The 20,155-nt window shown below is 36.6% G+C and overlaps 1 protein-coding gene across 2 annotated transcripts in view; it reads left to right on the top strand.

Moving 5' to 3' along the window:
• The window catches only part of LOC117291215, a 100,369-nt gene extending 93,942 nt beyond the window's left edge, over window positions 1-6,427 (top strand). For both annotated transcript variants that reach the window (XM_033772816.1, XM_033772815.1), the window contains one exon: window positions 1,401-6,427. In XM_033772816.1, the coding sequence (XP_033628707.1) occupies window positions 1,401-1,469 (69 nt within the window). In that variant the 3' untranslated portion in view covers window positions 1,470-6,427. The remainder of the gene's footprint in view (window positions 1-1,400) is intronic.
• The last annotated feature ends 13,728 nt before the right edge of the window (window positions 6,428-20,155 follow it).

Here is a 20,155-nt window from a genome sequence, read left to right as displayed (position 1 = left end):
CAATTTGAACTATGAGACCTGCTCCTTTAAAGCACCGTGTGATGGTTAACAATGTGCTGTGGCGCAACATGCAGCCAATCAAACCAGGAACACTGGGGCAGACCCCTACTCTTTTCAGTTTAAAGTGCACTGGGTTCTTGTACGTGCGTTACAAAACATCACAGGACCAATGGCTTTACATCCCATCTTAAGGACAAAGCAATGGTTAAGTGTCTTGCTTAAAGACACAAGTGTCACGACTGGGACTTGAACCCAAGATCTGGTGAACAGAAACACCAGAGTTTGAGTTTGGTGCTCTTAACGTTGGCCACGACACTTCCACAAATTGCTTGGAAGATTGTTTGATCATGGCCCATGTTTGTGCATGCACCATGAATTACTTCAAATTACCTTTTACCACAAAGACATGAAGCAAATTCATCAAACCAGGGCCCAATTTCATAGTGCTGCTAAGCACAAAAATTTGCTTAGCAAGAAATTTATTCCTTGGTAAAAACAGGATTACCAACCAAATTTTCATTTGTTGCATATTGCTTGTTAGTCTGGTATTCAGCTGTTGTTTGCTTATCCTGAAAATCACGTGAAAATTTGGATGGTAATCCTGTTTTTATCAAGGCAAACATGCTAAACAAATTTTTCTGCTTAATAGCAGCTCTATGAAATTTGGCCCTGATTTGCATGTTTACATTTTCAGTGTGTTTGTTTGCAGTTCAATGTTTACATTGGGCCATTAGTGCATTTTCAGTGAATGTATGAGTATGTATTAATGCCAATGAAACTAGGCATACTGTAGTTGACAATAGTCTGTGACTCAGTGATATGCTACTCACAATACATTTAAGTTGAGAAAGTATTTGTATTGCAAGCAATTTCTTTTGTAGTCGATAGGATTTGAAAATTGGCATGGTTAAAGTATAAATAAGAGAGGTTTGCGGTAACACCTTGTAAAAAGAAATCTGTATTGAGTAGTGTTGGTTCTGAAAAGAACCGGTGGTAACGACTCATCGTTACGATCATTGTGCCCTGAAAATGCAACATTGATTTGTTAACCACCTGTTCTTTTCACAACCAACACTACTTAAAAAAGACGTTCACATGGTGTTACCGCAAAACCTCTCTTAGTTTTGTAACTTACACATGTTACTGGCCAAAACTTCATGCCATATACATTGCTTGTAACTTGTATAAAGCTGCTGTTTACTTAGCATAACAAATGAGTGGAGTCTTTGCTGGTAATCTGGTTTTACTTGAAGCAAGGATTTTTTTGCTTCAGCAAAATGTTGTGCTTAAGCAGCTCCATGAAATTGTCCCTAATTTGGGGAACATGCCTTTTGGATGATCCTCCTTTTAAACCTGTGTACATTAGAAGTTACTTATGATCCTCTTCTTCTCTTGTACAGGCTAAAGATAAAGAGATTGAGCAGCTGAAAGATCTACTACAAGAACAGATGCTGCAAGATAAAGACTGAGGTCAAGTAAAGTTGCTTCCAGAGTCTTGAGATGTTTATTGCTTTCTTCCACTTGTTCTACAATTGCTCCCAGTCAATCGCAAGAAATATCAACCATGTACGCTAGCCAACTAGAGCTGTACTCATTCCATCTTGTGTATGCATCCCTGATACCTCATGGAGGCACTGGAGGCGATTGCCTCCATGCTCCCTGGTCATGAAATGCTCCAGTAGAAGTTTACAACTTCCTCATAGGGTGCACTTTACCAAGGAGAAAATGCCTTGGTGCCTTTGCCCTTTCAAAAACGAAGCATACAGGTCTGTGTATGTGTAGTTTACTAGCCCTTATGACAAACACTCCTCTCTGCTACTCAGGGTATAATTTTTTCAAGGAAATGCAGGAACTTTGGACTACACTCAGGACCGTGGTGGGACTTGCTCTGGTGTACTGGTTATTGGAAACATGAGTTTGAGATTATGTACAAGCCAACCATTACATGTATTTAACATGAAAATCATCATCTTCTGTGTAGAAACCTCTTTTGGAGTATACTTTCACATTGGCAGTGTTGTGACTAAGTCATGTTTTCTCAAGTTCAGTCTTTCGCAATTCATCTTTGGTTGAGTCAATTAAAGTCAAAAGTAATTTCTGCTTTTAAAGTAAAGTAACAAGTCACATAGTATCCCGAAATAAGCCCATTCCCATGATGTTGTGACAAAATTAAGTACAATCAAAAACCTGTTAAAAGACCAGTTAATAATATTAAATTCAATCCATGACACATGCAACCATTTTGTCGGCAGCGGCATCGTCATTGCCATTTGACTCGATTTTGCAACATTTGTTTTTTAACAGTAATTGAATTATTGTTGTAAAATCAATTTTGGTAAAGTCATGGTAAAGTCAAGTCAATGAAATTGGCGACTCAAGTTCAAGTCAGCGACTGGAGTCAACAACACTGCACATTGGTTGGTTGAAGTAATGTACAAACTTCTTGCAGCCAACCATGCCAGAAACACAGGGTGAGCCCTGTTGCCATGACCAATATGGCTTTACGCCCCATCAGATGTACATGTATTCGTGGCTAAGGACACAATGTTGTCAAGACCGGAACTCAATCCCACACTCTGCTGATTAGCAACACCAGATCTTGAGTCCGATGTGCTTTACCACTCCACCGCGGCCTGTACTTAGCCTTTCGAGATATTCTTCTGTCCATGTCAGCTATTGTGTTATCTCATGAGAAACTGGAAAATACCTGGTAAATACCGACTAATTACAAAGACTATTCAACTCGTTAGTACATTTTCCTGTGTTGTTAATTAATGCAGAGGTCACATTCATGTCCTGAATATTTCTTGACTGCAAATGACGGTCATTGACCATCAAAACCTCGGCATTTCTCAGTTTGAGAAGCTTCTCATTAGGATGTACTTGAAATGAAAACCTCTTAAACTATTCGGGCACACCTTCATTAATAATAATAGTGATAATATTGGGTTTGTATAAAGACGCATAACCGTCACTCAGTGACGCTGGAGGCGCTTCAACATTCAGTATTTTTCCTACAAAGTATGTGGCACTACCTTTGAGTTATGATACCTACTCCTTTAACATACATGTAGCACCATGTTTTGGTGCTGTGGCGCAATACGCAGTCAAGAGAACTAGAGAATGCTTTGATTGTTTGGATTGTCTGTTCCTCCTATATTTAATTTCTACTTTATCAATCTAGTCCCTGATTTCCCCTGGGGTGGAGCCGGGTGCTTTATAGCCTGCATTTCAACTCCTTAATGTTTGGCCAGTTTCTATCGCTAATTTATAGCTGATTTTGTGTTTGTCATTGTAATGGTTTCAAAATTAGAATTAAGTAGCAGTCATTAATACATTTCATAACCATAAACGTTAACCCAATGTTTGTATGAGAGAGATTGGCTGTTGCCAGCTTGGTGTGTCTATCCCCTAATGGGAGTTTGCCGAGTTCCCTTGACAGGAAGATCATCAAAACAAACAACAAATACAAAAACTCAAATGTTCTTAAAGAATTGCACTCGCCACCATTTCATTCTTAAGTGCTGTTGTTATTGACTGAAAAAACAATCCATGATTGCTTTGGGGGTTTTCGGTTTTAGCCTCAAACCACTAGCCCATTCATCACTGACAAATTGTTGTCAACAAAATATTGCTGTTATTAATTAAGTAAATCAACTTGTGCCTACACGAATGCAGTGAGTATGCATTAGCTAAAAAGCAACCGCTACAATTTTTGATTTTATTTTGATTGTCAAATGTGGATTGTTTGTGTTTTTGTTTGCATTAAGTGAGCATACTTATGTTTACAGTTTTCAATAGAAACTGTTTCAATTGTTTGTGATTCATAGATTTTTGTCAGAGTAGAACCTCAACTATAACCCTCTTGGTTAGAAATGTTTTGTTACGAAACTCCCACAGAATTTATGAATTTGTATAAACTAATAAGCTTATATAAATATGTGTGTATCTACTTGCCAGGTAGTATCTACTTGCCGGATAGTATATTAAAAAGCAGGACAGTTCTTTTCAGAACTAAGAAGTCTCCTTAAGTCTCAGTAAATCTACTCCGTGGTTGTACAATAAAGAAAGACAGGTCTCTAACAACTCTTCCTGGCAAGTAGATACACACATGCTGTTACCCAAAGCCAAATAAGCTCATGTCGAAAATAGAGAAATATGTTATGAAAAAGCCTTTGACTACTGATTACAAAACAAGTTATTCTACAGTAGTTGACTTGGGTTTATATTTTTGATTTTTTTTTTTTATGTTTTTCTAATAAATATTTGCAATGAATGTAGGCACCGTGGATATTTTTTTGTGGAGAAAAAAATATATATATATTTTTAAAACCTATGATCGGAAATGGCTGCTTACAACTTTTTGTTGACAGATTTAGGCGAGAGATGCTGGCTGGAACAGTATGCTTTCAGTTTTGTTTATTTTTTGTTGAAAATCATGTCTAACGATTTAAACAAATTTGTTAAATAGGGGAAGACTTGACCTCCATAAACTTTTTCCAGGTGTGTCATTTTGGGAGATAAATAATTTGCACATATTATGGCAAGGGCATAAGCCTTGTGGCTTACTATGACACTACACTGGATAACATATTGACACCCAAAATTGCGCAACCCAGATTATTGTTGCGATTACCTTTTGTTAATGGGGTCATTATGGCCAATGATTTTCTTTTAGAATTGAGAGAAAATGGAAGGAATCAAGGAACCGGTGACTCTTTAAATACAAATATTTTTGATTGTTATTCTGAACAAGTTAGATTAAATTAATTTAATTTAGTCTATCACTACAATGATCTTATTTTTGTATTACCAATCAGTACCTAAGAGTGTCAAACTATAATTTGCAGTTATGAATAAGAAAATCACTGGCCCTAAAAGAGCATATGGTGAAATCCTCTAAAACAAGGGAATCCAATTGAATCGAGTCTTACTTGTTGTTAAGAAGAATTGTTTGCAAGAAATGGTAACGTTAAATTTTGTATTTTGCAAGAAACTATAGTTGATATTTTGTAATACATAGCTATTTTATTACAAGTTAAACCAGTATTAAGATTAACTGGTTGAGTGGAGATTCAAGGGTTTTTGCATCTGTGGTATTCTATTTATTGCATTCTATTTCTGTGTGAATTTGATTTGCCTCCACCAAGCAGAATCTTTTACAAGAATCAAATTAATACCTTTTCTGAAAATGAGATTATAATCTGATTTCATGTTGGATAAAGAACCGAATTGAGTTCGTATCCGTTTTGAAGGATGCAACTGTCTTTTGAATTCTAAAGTTTGAGCATTTTTATCTGCCTGTCATAATTTGAAGAACTGATTTTATGTTGATTGATCTACTTTGAATGCAGTTAGAGGTAGACCTAGCTTTTATTAACTAATTGCACCCCAACACCATACAAGCTATTGTCTGCCAGTGCAAAGCTCACCCATTTTGACAGTCAGATTGCACTTACAAATTAATTGTTATTACATAAACACTGAGTCACCTAACATGCACACACTATAGACGATGTGACCTCTGACGTCACTGGAAAACCATAAAATGATTCGCGCACATACCGTCGGGCAAAACCTTTGTGTTTTGGCAGGTAGCTAGAAAGTTCACGCAATCTTTCCATGACTTTGTGTCTTTTTGCCCAGCCAAACTGACCTGTACAATGTTTTGTCAACAGAGGGCGGTTTGAATGTAATATAGGTCACATCGTCTATACACTGTTTAATACTGGAACATTGACTCCCAAAATTGTTCAACTAAGATTATTGTGATGATCATGTGTCGGATGAATCAGGTCAGTGAATAATTTGTTAAAATTCCATGGCACTAAATGTATTTACAGGAATTTACAGGGAAAAAAGGGTTTGTAGGAGTTATTGGAACTAATTTGGGACATACATAATTTATTTGCGTTCTGACCTTAGGAAACCTGTCTGGTGTAAGGACTAACAGCACATTGTTATTTTGCAGAAACATTGCTGTTAAATAAGCTGAACATTTCACATAATTGTTTCTTTGCACCGTCATTTGGTGCTGACTAAGAATGGATGCATTTAAATACTTGATTTTACCAAAGGTGTATGATCATGTAAAGGCCAGTTGTTTAGACTGTTGAAGAAATGGTCAGATTTTAATGCCAAACTATCTTCCCTTAAAAGTTATCTCTTAAAGTTAAGGACTAAAGCTCTCTCCTAGTTGATTGCAAATGGGAAAAAATCGTTTGCAGCTGTCACTAGTTTCAAATGATTAGAGTGAATTTTATTCTAACACTTTAATATAGTTTGTGGTTAAATGAAGACAACATTCTGAATGAAACGTTGAATTTTGAAGGCAAATTTGTTGGCGAGAAACTCTTGTTTAAAGGCAGTGGACACTATTGGTTATTACTCAAAATATTTATCATCATAAAACCTTTCTTTATTACGAGTAATGGGGAGAGATGAATGGTATAAAACATTGTGAGAAACAGCTCCCTCTGAAGTGACGTAGTTTTCGAGAAAGAGGTAATTTTCCACGAATTTGATTTTCAAGACCTCAAGTTTAGAATTTGATGTCTCGAAATCAAGCACCTGAAAGCACACAACTTCGTGTGACAAGGGTGTTTTTTTCTTTCATTATTATCTCGCAAATTCGACGACCGATTGAGCTCAGGTTTTCACAGGTTTGTTATTTTATGCATATGTTGAGATACACCAACTGTGAAGACTAGTCTTTGACAATTACCAATAGTGTCCACTGCCTTTAATAATTGTACTCACAAGAAAGATGGATACAAAACACTTTGATAAAATGAACCAATATTATTATGAAGAGTATGACCTATTAATCTGAAGGTGTTTGTGATTGATGAAACCAGTATTATTAGCTGCAATGAATTAGTTTGTAAATTCAGTTTTATAAGGTACAAAGTTTTTGTTAAAATTATTTTAGCAAAACAGCACTCATAAAACTTTCTAGTATGATACACAAGAGTTCACTTTAGTAGGATTCAAATGTGAGTACATTGTTGCATTGGCCATTGGTTTATCACTGGCAAACAACTAAAATAAGAGTTAGTGGTTAAAACCACCAAAAACGCACCCCTTAGTGTGACAACCAAAAATATGTTTGGAGACGCAACATTGCGATTAACATTATTTCAAATGTATTAGTTTTATGTGTTTCTTTTTTGTTGAGAAACTACCGAATCCAGAAACTTTTCTTTTTAACCTTTGTCTTTGAGAGACAAGTTCTGACTCAATGTGCTTACCGTCCAGAGCAGAACAGTTGATGCTTCCATAAGCGTATTTGAAAGGTTAGAAGTTAGTTACAGTGTCTGTATACTTCATGTTAAGCAGCAATCTTCGCTTACACAGATATTGTGATCAAGAACTAACTTGTTGTTTTTACTTAATTTCTCCCACTATTGAACTGATTTTCAATATAATATGCACCTCTGTTGATGAACTTACCCTTAATGATTAACTATTTTTCATTTGTGTTAATATAGGTCTTCCATTTGTACCAATGTGGAATTCCAGTCGTTAAACTGATGGCACATATCTATAACTTCTCCACAAAGCAAAACATCTAATTTAATAATATTTGTGTGGAATATGGATATTTTCTGTGGAAACTAACATATTAAATGTCTCGGTTTAGTTCTCTTTTTTGAACTAAATCTGTATTAAATAGAAGCCTTAACTATATTTGTAAATAAATCAATGTTATTTGCACTATAATTTTAAGTGAAACATTTTTGTAAAATAAATAAGAAGAGTAATGTGTCTTCACAAAACGAAACATGGATTGGTAATCTGTATCAAATAAATTTGCACTTAAATATTGATGTTATACGAAAAGGCTATAGCCTTGTACACTTTTTCAGTGAAAAGTACACATTTTCAGTGATGAGTACACAAGGCTATAGCCTTGTACACATTTTCAGTAATGAGTACACATAGCCTTGTACACATGTTCAGTGATAAATACATAAGGCTATAGCCTTGTACACATTTTCAGTGAAAAGTACACAAGGCTTTAGCCTTGTACACATTTTCAGTGAAAAGTACACATTTTCAGTGAAAAGTACACAAGGCTTTAGCCTTGTACACATTTTCAGTGAAAAGTACACAAGGCTATAGCCTTGTACACTTTTTCAGTGAAAAGTACACATTTTCAGTGATGAGTACACATAGCCTTGTACACATGTTCAGTGATAAATACATAAGGCTATAGCCTTGTACACATTTTCAGTGAAAAGTACACAAGGCTATAGCCTTGTACACATTTTCAGTGATGAGTACACATAGCCTTGTACACATGTTCAGTGATGAATACAAAAGGCTATAGCCTTGTACACATTTTCAGTGAAAAGTAGCCTTGTACACATTTTCACTGATAAGTACACATAAGGCTATAGCCTTGTACACATTTTCAGTGAAAAGTACACAAGGCTGTAGCCTTGTACACATTTTCAGTGATGAGTACACAAGGCTATAGCCTTGTACACATGTTCAGTGAAAAGTGCACAAGGCTATAAGCCTTGTACACATTTTCAGTGATGAGTACACATAGCCTTTTACACAAATGTTCAGTGATAAATACATAAGGCTATAGCCTTGTACACATTTTCAGTGAAAAGTACACGAGGCTATAGCCTTGTACACATCTTCAGTGAAAAGTACCCAAGGCTATAGCCTTGTACACATGTTTAGTGATAGATACATAAGGCTATAGCCTTGTACACATTTTCAGTGAAAAGTACACAAGCCTTGTACACATTTTCAGTGAAAAGTACACAAGGCTATAGCCTTGTACACATTTTCAGTGATGAGTACACATAGCCTTGTACACATGTTCAGTGATGAATACAAAAGGCCTTGTACACATTTTCAGTGAAAAGTACACAAGGCTGTAGCCTTGTACACATTTTCAGTGATGAGTACACAAGGCTATAGCCTTGTACACATGTTCAGTGATAAATACATAAGGCTATAGCTTTGTACACATTTTCAGTGATAAGTACACAACGCTATAGCCTTGTACACATTTTCAGTGAAAAGCAGCCTTGTACACATTTTCACTTATAAGTACACATAAGGCTATAGCCTTGTACACATTTTCAGTGAAAAGTACACAATGTTCTGCTTAGCAAGCTACAAGGCTGTAGCCAAGACTTACCCCTTAATGTTCTGCATAGTAAGCTACAAGACTTACCCCTTAATGTTCTGCTTAGCAAGCTACAGGACTTACCCCTTAATGTTCTGCTTAGTAAGCTACAAGACTTACCCCTTAATGTTCTGCTTAGGAAGCTACAGGACTTACCCCTTAATGTTCTGCTTAGTAAGCTACAAGACTTGCCCCTTAATGTTCTGCTTAGCAAGCTACAGGACTTACCCCTTAATGTTCTGCTTAGTATGCTACAAGACTTACCCCTTAATGTTCTGCTTAGTAAGCAACAAGACTTACCCCTTAATGTTCTGCTTAGTAAGCAACAAGACTTACCCATTAATGTTCTGCTTAGCAAGCTACAGGACTTACCCCTTAATGTTCTGCTCAGTAAGCAACAAGACTTACCCCTTAATGTTCTGCTCAGTAAGCAACAATAATTACCCTTTAATGTTCTGCTTAGTAAGCAACAAGACTTACCCCTTAATGTTCTGCATAGTAAGCTACAAGACTTACCCCTTAATGTTCTGCTTAGCAAGCTACAGGACTTACCCCTTAATGTTCTGCTTAGTAAGCTACAAGACTTACCCTTTAATGATCTGCTCAGTAAGCAACAAGACTTACCCCTTAATGTTCTGCTTAGTAAGCAACAAGACTTACGCCTTAATGTTCTGCTTAGTAAGCAACAAGACTTACCCCTTAATGTTCTGCTTAGCAAGCTACAGGACTTACCCCTTAATGTTCTGCTTAGTAAGCTACAAGACTTACCCCTTAATGATCTGCTCAGTAAGCAACAAGACTTACCCCTTAATGTTCTGCTTAGTAAGCAACAAGACTTACGCCTTAATGTTCTGCTTAGTAAGCAACAAGACTTACCCCTTAATGTTCTGCTTAGTAAGCTACAAGACTTACCCCTTAATGTTCTGCTTAGCAAGCTACAGGACTAACCCCTTAATGTTCTGCTTAGTAAGCAACAAGACTTACCCCTTAATGTTCTGCCTAGTAAGCTACAATACTTGCCCCTTAATGTTCTGCTTAGTAAGCTACAAGACTTACCCCTTAATGATCTGCTTAGTAAGCAACAAGACTTACCCCTTACTGATCTGCTTAGTATGCTACAAGGCTTACCCCTTGATGATCTGCTTAGTATGCTACAAGGCTTACCCCTTGATGTTCTGCTCCATTAGGGAACTGAGTTGTCTCAGATGGGTAGCAAGTAGCTTGGGCGGATCTGTTGAGGCTGATAAAGATACGAATAAATCTTTACATTTATTCTCAGGAATAAGAATTTCATTAGGTTTTACCCATACACCGATGTTAGTTCAGAACTGTATATGTGTACTCAGTACTTTCCCAGTGGCCTATGAAAAAAATTCGCAGGGTATTACTGGGGTGGGATTCCAACCCATGACCTTTGCTATTCTGGAGTGAGAGATTGCCCGGTAGCTAGAGGCAGTTTGAATCCTAAATTTTAGCAGTGGTACCGCAACGATTAGGTCGATAATGTCCACAGTTAAATTTGCATCAGGAAGGCAGACAAATTATTTGGTTTGACCCATACATCGATGTGTATAAGCACAGCTGTCGGTTAACTCCTGGGTCCTGTTAACACAGGGATCATCGGGTGGGAATCGAACCCCTGTCCTCTGCCTTTGCAAATGTCTTAATATATTGCCTTGTTGCATGGAAGCACTCTTTACAATGTTCATATTATCCTCTCCCAACTGGAACTGGTGGAATGGTCAAGAAGGTGCATGCGATAAATCAGGCAAAGTCAATAGACCCATATAAACGGTAGCAAACAAAGAAATGGACAGTAGTCACTTTACAAGTCATTCACTTTGTGTATCCCAATGTATGCATCAAATAACAAACCTGTAAAAATTTTGACTAAATTGGTCATCAAAGTTGCAAGAGAACAATGAAAAAGCAAACACCCTTGCTGCAAAAAAATTGTGTACTTTCAGATGCCTAGTAAAGTGCATCAGGCATGAAGTCTTTTAATATCTGAGTGAGAAAGCTTTTTTCTCAAAAACTACGTAACTTTAGAGGCCATTTCTCACAATGTTTTATACTACCAACAGCTCTCCATTGCTTGTTACCAAGTAAGTTTTTATGCGAACAATTGTTGTAAGTAATAACCAATAGTGTCCAGCGCCTTTAAATCCTTGACAAGTGAGACACAAATATCACTGCGACAAGTGTTGGAAGAGTAAAGCCCGGTTCATACTTCCTGCGATTGGTTCATGCGAAGCGAATTTTACATCACAGCTTTGTTTGTGCAGTGAATGTTTCACATGAGTTCAGCACAGTGCATCTATTCCAAACTGTTCATTGCAAATTAATGACTTCTAAAATTTGCATCTCATTCGCATTCAAAGGAAGTATCATCTGGGCCAATACAAATAAGGAACCATTACGGAGAATGAATAACCCTTACTAGCAAACATGAACTGATGGTCAGACATTTATTCTCATTGAACAGATATAAAGTGCACATTTTCCATAATTATTAACACAACATAGTTTCACTGAAAACATTTTGTGGTTTTACATATCCAAATAAGTGCATCATGCACTTTAACTGGTTACCTTACTGGTAAGCATAGTTTTGTTGTGCTTAGCTGCTTCATGTGCTTATTTAAGCAGCTCTTTGAAATTGGGCAGGATGTGTTTCTCATGTCCGCTGCTTCTTATTTCACAAAATGAAGATTCTTTCAAAACCTTTTTTTATCCCTTTCTTCCCCGTTTGATTTTCCCTATTGTGTGCGTGTGTGTGTGTGTATTTACAGGGACAAATTTCAATCTCGGTGAATTTGAAGCTTTCATGAAAAGCTAGTGTTGGATAACAACAAAACAGCGCTAACTCTCAAATGTCATCATAACATGTTTTTGTTTAATAGAGTGCCTTTGTATAGAGTCCGTTAACAAACACAGAAAGTCTTGATATAAGAGTGGTGTTTTAATCCATTATGATAAATGCAGAATTGTCTTTTATTATGGGTGCGTTCGATTAGCTTCCCTGGGTCGACCCCGTGGTGCTCACTCGGGTGAGCCCCTGACGAGAACTAATCGAACGATCGTGCTCGCCCTCTCGTGGTGAAGCCATGCACCTCGGGTCACCCCCAAGTGAACCATTCCACAAGCAGGACACTGGGGGCTGACCCGGGTGAGCCCCTGGAATGACGTCAAAGCTATTCGAACGTACCGGGGGCAGACCGGGGTCGACCCAGGGAAGCTAAACGAACGCACCCAATGTACTCAAATGTGAATGCTGTTTGAAGGATAATACTATTTGGAGTGAGTGTTTGAAGTTCATTCTTCATGTCGATGAAGGAATTATATTTTTAAAATGCAATTAGAGAATGAAATGTGTATTATAGCAGAAAGAAAAAGTATAGAAAAATAATATTCACGTGATTATTCAGAGTAAAGCTTTTAGAGATAGATTTTACGAATTAAGTTTTGATAAATTTTTACCGAGGAAAACAAGATTTGCATTTAAGACAAACAAATCTTTACTAACAGGAATTTTCCCGAGACAGAAAGTAGTTTTTGAAATCATGCGAAGCTTCTAAAATTGTTTATCCAATCCAACTCTTTGTACGCGAGTATTTTAGCCAATAATTTCACATGTTTGTGCCGATATATTTATGACCTACATTTTGATCGTTGGTTGAGGGATTACTGTACATAATCATCTTGAGATGGGATACTTAATTTTTTTTTATCATAAAAATTTTGAGCTTTCTCGAAACTGCTTAAAATGAAATGCCTTGTATCATACAATTTGGTAGGTACGTTTAATCAAATCAAGGATCTATGGAATCAGTAATAAATCAAATGCCTTTTTTCTATCAAGGAATGCTGATATGTTTTATACCAACTGTTCAGGAAAAAATGTACATGTGAAAATGCTGTGAGACTTATACTTAAAAAAAAACATAATCATCTGGAACATTTAAATGAACTAGTTGTATTTTATGAACTTGCCTTTTTCAAAAACTTTCTTGTTTGAATGGTGGTAACGTTTGGCATCTTTATTACAGTTAAAGTCTGTTTTTTCGATTATTCCGTTTTAGTTAAGTGTTTGCTCTATAGTATCAATAAGTTTTTATTTTGGAAAATTTCGAATTAGTTTTGTTTTGGTTTGTATATTTGGTGAAATGTTTATAGATAGATAGGGGCCTACTTTAATACTTGCTAGGCCTATAAAGCCCTATGGGATACTTGAGCAGAGATGTTTTACATGGTGATGGTAATAGAAAAAGGTAAACATTGAAACCAAAATATTTGTGAGTGGAGTATAATTGTGCACTCAAATAACATATTTCTGTGCTGCTGTCAAATATTTTTCAAATCCATAGTTTATTACTACCGATTATGAATACATCATATTACATGAGGTTCTCCAGAAAATCTAATCTGATAATCTCTTAAAAGCCACTCTCATGAAATTTTAATTGGTTTATGTCTTTGTGACAATCCAGTTTTTCAATTCAAAATTCTTGCCACAAATTCTTAAAATTGTGCTGGACACTTATTTCATCCCCAGAATTGAGACCTTTCTAAGATGGCGTCACTATTTCATCACAGCCATGCTGGAGTATTTACACATAACAATATAAATGTACACGATATACTGAGCTATGAAACGCAACTCCACATGGCGATGCTAGAAAAAAATGACATCAGTTGGCTGGTTCTACAGAATACACAACTTATAACCGGAAAATGTATTTTCATTGAATCCAAAATATAGTAGAGAAAAGTAGCTACCTGACTTAAGCTAAGATTTGGCTGCTTGTTCCCCCCCATGTATTGTATCTTTAACTCTTCTCGTTTGTTTGAGAGATTATTACTGCATGTGTTTTGGTTCTGCAATGCCGTATAGATATAAAGTTAGTTATGCCATGCCATGGAAAAGTTCCTTGAAATAAACCAACTAAGAGTATGCATTATTGTATTGACAATCTCAGATTCATTATTTTGGGTTTTTGCTTGGAAACTAAAAACTAGACATTATGTGCTCGTCTTTAAAGACACTGGACACTATTGGTAATGACTCAAAATTATTACCATAAAACCTTTACTTGTATGTGGAGAGGTTGATAGTATAAAACATTGTGGGAAATGGCTCCCTCTGAAGTAACGTAGTTTTCGAGAAAGAAGTAATTTTTCACGAACTTGATTTCGAGACCTCATCAGAATTAGATTTTGAGGTCTCGAAATCAAGCATCTGAAAGTACACAACTTCGTGTGACAAGAGTGTTCTTTCATTATTATCTCGCAACTTCGACGGCCAATTGAGCTCAAATTGTCACTGGTTTGTTGTTTTATGCGTATGCTGAGATACACTGGTGAGGAGACTGGTCTTTGTTTGACAATAACCAATAGTGTCCAGTTTCTTTAAGTCAAATACAAAGCTTTCCCTTTGAAGTTTTCCGGCTTTAGTTATAAGACCATTCGCCTTTGACTGGCCCTTATTTGACTTTAAGTGTTCCCCAAAACCTAAACCTGATCAACATTCTGACTGAATCGAAAACTTATTTTAAACCCGACCCTAACCTTTACCTTCATTCTAGCTTAGGACCCTTATTCGTGCCCCAACCCCACCTGGTTCGGTTCAGAAGTTGACATTTTTAAATATGAACTTCCTGTTTGGACCGGAAGGAAGGTCAGAAAGGGGGCACGTTTTTGCTAAATTGCTAAATGTGCCATAAGCTACAATATGGCACACAAATTATGACTTGATGACAAGTTAAATTACATTTAAAGTTCCTGTTTTGGACCGGAAGGCAGGGTCATGGGGTCACGTTTTTATTAAATGTCGAATATGTCATAAGCTACAATATGGTTTTTTTTAATATTCAAAATGGAAAAGGGGGAAAACCTTTACCCTTTACCGTTTTTGTTTTTTTAATCTTCAAAAGGAAAAACGAAAAACAAATCCTTTACCCGTTACCCTTTTTTAATCTTCAAAAAGGAAAAAGGGAAAAATAAACCCTTTACCCATTACCTTTTTTATAATCTTCAAAAGGAAAACGAAAAACAAACCCTTTACCCGTTACCCTTTTTTAATCTTCAAAAAAGAAAAAGGGAAAACGAAAAACAAACCCTCTAACCGTTACCCTTTTTTAATCTTCACAATGGAAATTGGGGGAAAAAACTTGTACCCATAACCCTTTTTTTAACCTTCAAAAGGAAAAACGAGAAACAAACCCTCTACCCGCTACCTTTTTTAATCTTCAAAAAGGAAAAAGGGAAAACAAACCCTTCACCCATTACCCTTTTTTAATCTTCAAAAGGAAAAACGAAAAACAAACCCTCAACCCGTTACCCTTTTGTAATCTTCAAAAAGGAAACAGGGAAACACAAGCCCTTAACCCATTACCCTTTTTTTTTATCTTCAAGAGAAAAAACAAAAAACAAACCCGTTACCCTTTACCGTTTGTTTATCTTCAAAAAGGAAAAAGGGAAAAACAAACCCATTACCCGTTACCCTTTTTTAATCTTCAAAATGGAAAAAGGGAAAAACAAACCCTTTACCCTTTACCGTTTTTTTTTTATCTTCAAAAGAAAAAACGAAATACAAACCCGGTAAACCCTTTACCGTTTTTTAATTGCCTCTTTGGCGTTCCATGACATGATCACTGGTAAAGGGTTTCGTTTGCGTTTTTCCTTTCCGTGGATTCCAAAACGGTAAAAGGAAAAGGGTTTGCTTTTTCCTTTTCCTGCTCGAAAATTTTCAAAATGAAAAGGGCAAAGGGAATCGGTTTGTTACGATTTCCTTACAAACATTTCGGAGAGGGGAAAGGGAACAAGGTTCGTTTTTCCAAGTTATTTACATTTTAAAAGGTTTTTTTTTGTGGAGGGGGTTCACATCCCAGGCTCCGCCCCCTGAGGATACAACCGTGGTTGGCATCTTGACGTCGCTCAGAAGATGTGCAGCCTGAAACACTGAAAGACATGCGGGCCGTCAGGCACCAGTTTAGTCGCCATTTTACTTCAAGAAACGTGGTTGAGTGAAGACATCACCGAACACATTCAATCGATTTCTGGTCAGACATTTCTTTAACTTTTGGCGGACAGTTCCGTCGCTATAATTCTGGCAAAACTAACACAGGTGAGTTGATGTATCTTTGTGAAAAATTGAATTGTTAGGCCTATTGAATGTATTTGTTTGTGCTTTTATTTTATTTTTCACGGGGCGCAACATTTGAAAACCAAAGTGTCAACTCGCCGTCAAATCGCCGTCTATTGGTGGCTATGAACCAATAGGAGTGGAGTGGCGAGGACAAAGGATGTTTAGTATGAAAGGATGGGTTACTGGACCATAAAAGTGGTAAATGTATTTAAGACCTATATTTATATACCCATGCTTACCAAACTTTAATGTCTTAATGTTTAAGACCTATATTTAAATACCCATGCATACCAAACTTTAATGTCTTAATGTTTCACCTCAAGCAATTTGTGAACATTGCAACAACAACAAAGTGAATGTTTTAATATAATGTAGATCTGTAAAATTAAAATTAACCTTTTTTGTGTGTAAACTTTTGAATTTACTTAAAGGCAGTGGACACTATTGGTACTTACTCAAAAGAATTATCATCATAAAACCTTACTTGATTACGAGTAGTGGGGAGAGGTTGATGGTATAAAACATTGTGAGAAACAGCTCCCTCTGAAGTGACGTAGTTTTTGAGAAAGAAGTTATTTTCCACGAATTTGATTTCGAGACCTCAAGTTTAGAATTTGAGGTCACGAAATCAAGCATCAGAAAGCACACTTTTTCTTCTTTCATTATTATCTCGCAAATTCGACGACCGATTGAGCTCAAATTTTCACAGGTTTGTTATTTTATGCATATGTTGAGATACACCAACTGTGAAGACTAGTCTTTGACAATTACCAATAGTGTCCACTGTCTTTAAATGGTTTTGGTTTTGATTTTAATTTGTATTTCTCTAATTTTTCCCGTTGAAATGTTATTATATAGCCGTGTGTGTTTATCCCTTTTGCTCTAAAATGCACAAGACCTTGTGTATTTATCAAACTTTTGCTCTAAAAATGTACAATCTGCAGCCTTGTGTATTAATTGGCTAATTTTGCTCTAAAATGCGCAAGGCTATTATAGCCTTTTTCAAGCACCATTTTGACAAGTTCACAAGGCTAAAGCCCCATAGATTTTTTCAAGCAAAATTTGACAAGATCACATGGCCTTACAGCCTTGCAAACCTTTTCAAGCAAAATTTGACAAGTTCACAAGGCTATATATAGCCTTATAAAAAAATCAAGCAAAGTTTGACAAGTTCACAAGCCTTGTAAATCTTTTCGCTCGAAAAAAATCACAAGGCTATAGCTTATGAACTTTTCGCTTTTGGAAAAAAAAATCATAAGGCTAGCCGTGTGGACTTTTCGCTCCAAAAAATCATACGGCTCTATATAATAAAAATGCTGGACCTTACCCCTAATAGTTTTTTAAGTTTCGCCCCAACTTTCAATACAAAAAGGCTTCAGAAAAGCATACTGCATCATGAAGAGCACAACATCGCACCTTAACAACAAAATAGGCAAAAGTTGAGATAAGTGCTGGCCTCACCCCCAATGCTTCTTTCAAATTTCGGCCAAATAAAAGGATGCCGTTCGTACTACGTCACGCGCATGCACATCGAGCAAGGCATGCTGGGGGAAAATGGCGCGGCGAGATCATAGAGCTAGAGTGCGTTTTGGCGACCCCAACCAAAAACTGTTTCGGTTGTTGGTCGTTGGTTCTACTGTTTAGACTGATCGCTAACCGAGTTGTGAGCTCGGTTACCGTTTTGGTTATGACGTCAGAAACAGTTTTTGGTTGGGGTCGCCAACAAAACGCACTCCTATATAGCTCTATGGGCGAGATCGATCACCCCTGAGAACGAGTTTGGTGCACCCCTTTACTCCCGCGGCCATTTTCTTTTTTGAGCACGGGCAAGGTGTGTTCAGCTCAACGTGTGTGGTGAAAAAGCAGATTTTCTGCGACATTTTACATCGCAAACCGATCAAAATTCAACTACTTCCACGATGATAACTGCACGGATGTTCATAGAATCTTCTAAACCAGGTAAGTGATTCATGTGTTGATGCAAAATAGGAAATTTGAGGGGGTTTCTTAGACGAGATTGTCTTGGCAATACATACACTCAAATTTATTATTGTCAGCTAATGATATAACCCAAGACAAATCTAAGAAGTATAGATAGTGTTACAATTTATTCAACCACTGAATTCTCGCTCAATACAAGTGAGGAAAATATTGTTGTTGAAACATTTACCCCGCGACATCGATTTTGCTGATGATGAATTCTAACGCTATGCACTATACGTTTTTTGTTTCTTCAATTCCTTCAATGCAAGGAAGTGGTAAGACTCAGAGTAAAATCACAGGGCGTACATATTTTTCTTTAAATTGTTTTCTTGTGTGTTGGGAATTAGATTTGACGACATGAAGTACTGTACATGTCTAGCCCTGGTAGGACGTCATCAGTCAGTGCCACTGTAAATTTGTTCGCATTGGTACGGGACCTTAATTATACCCTGGACTCCGTCGCGTTGCCTGCATCGGAGGAGTCCAACCTGGGCATGTACATGTCATGTATATGTGGAGACAATTGAAAGTCCCCTGAACATGCTGTCCTGAAGTAATTTTCCCAATGCCTTATGCTTTCTATATCCCCTCATTTGTATGGACACTAATTTACATCCATACTCTAAATATAATTTTGTTCTTTTTCAGAGTTCGTGGAATCTGATGTTTCCCTTTCATCAAGTGTATGCTGCCTTTCCCCGCATCTTAGCAGTCTTTCCAGCCTCAACAGCAGTCACTGAGGTACAAAGCCTCAACCATTCTGTAAGGCAACCAAAATGTATCATTTTCTATTACTAGCTGTAGGGCCAGAATAATTTATACCAACACATTTGCCAAAATTTCTCTCATACTTTTTTTTCTCCTAAGACCCACATTATTTATGACTTTTTTTTTTGTGGGGCCTCCGAAGAATCAGTTAAATTTCTAATAACAACTTTCATTTAGGTCAGCCCCCTAGGATTTTGAGAGAAAAAAATTAGCTTAATAATAAAGCATTCTATTAAATAGCAGTACAGTTTATATGATACATGGTAATTACTCCAAAAATTAATTACCATGAAAACGTTAGAGCACTGGTCATGTTACAAAAATGTTGTTGGAAAAACACCCTTTGAACCAAAATGTAGTTGTAGGGAAAGTGGTAATTCTTTTTCACACCCAAAAATTTGAATCTGAGGAAGGCTTCAGGCATAAAGCCTTTCTCATGCATCTGAAAGCACACAATTTCATGCATGGAATATTGGGTTTTCTTTCATAATTTGTTTTCAACTTTGATGACCATTTATTGAGGCACACCAAGTGAGGAGACTGTTGTTTGATAATTACCAAAAGTATCCCCAACCTTAATTATTTTCTAAGGGTTATTTTTAATTAATTCATCAACACCAAGAAGGCATCAAAGTTATAAGCTATTCATAGAACCAATAATTGTCAAAATACTAGGATTCATCAGAAAATAATAAGCAAACCAGACTAGATTGTTTATTTGAATTTTCAAGACTTTATTTGAACAACCTTTAAATGTCTTCCAAAGAAAGAACACAATAACACTCAATTAGTGCATCCACACTGTTAGACATTACCCCCACCCACCCCAACCTCAAGAACTTGATTATGACTATGCTGTATGTTATGTTTCCTTAATGTTTTAATTAAAACAAATTTTGTTTTTTGTGGGTGCTTTGGCACTCCTATTGCTTCCTTACTTTTCATTTTGAGTTGCTTAAATTTATGGTTGGAAATATGCCAGTTGATGTTTAATTTCTTTTTGAAAACCCCATTGAAATTATTTCAAAATGTCTTCTCTTTTTTAATGCACTTGTCAAGTGCCACAATTCAAAAATTGTGTTTGTAAAATCAAATACAGCTTTCAA

This window comes from Asterias rubens, chromosome 6 (genome assembly GCF_902459465.1).
Source record: "Asterias rubens chromosome 6, eAstRub1.3, whole genome shotgun sequence".
NCBI classification, from domain to species: Eukaryota; Metazoa; Echinodermata; class Asteroidea; order Forcipulatida; family Asteriidae; genus Asterias; species Asterias rubens.
The sequence above is the reverse complement of the archived record's forward strand: the minus strand, read 5'-3'. Positions and strand labels throughout refer to the sequence as shown.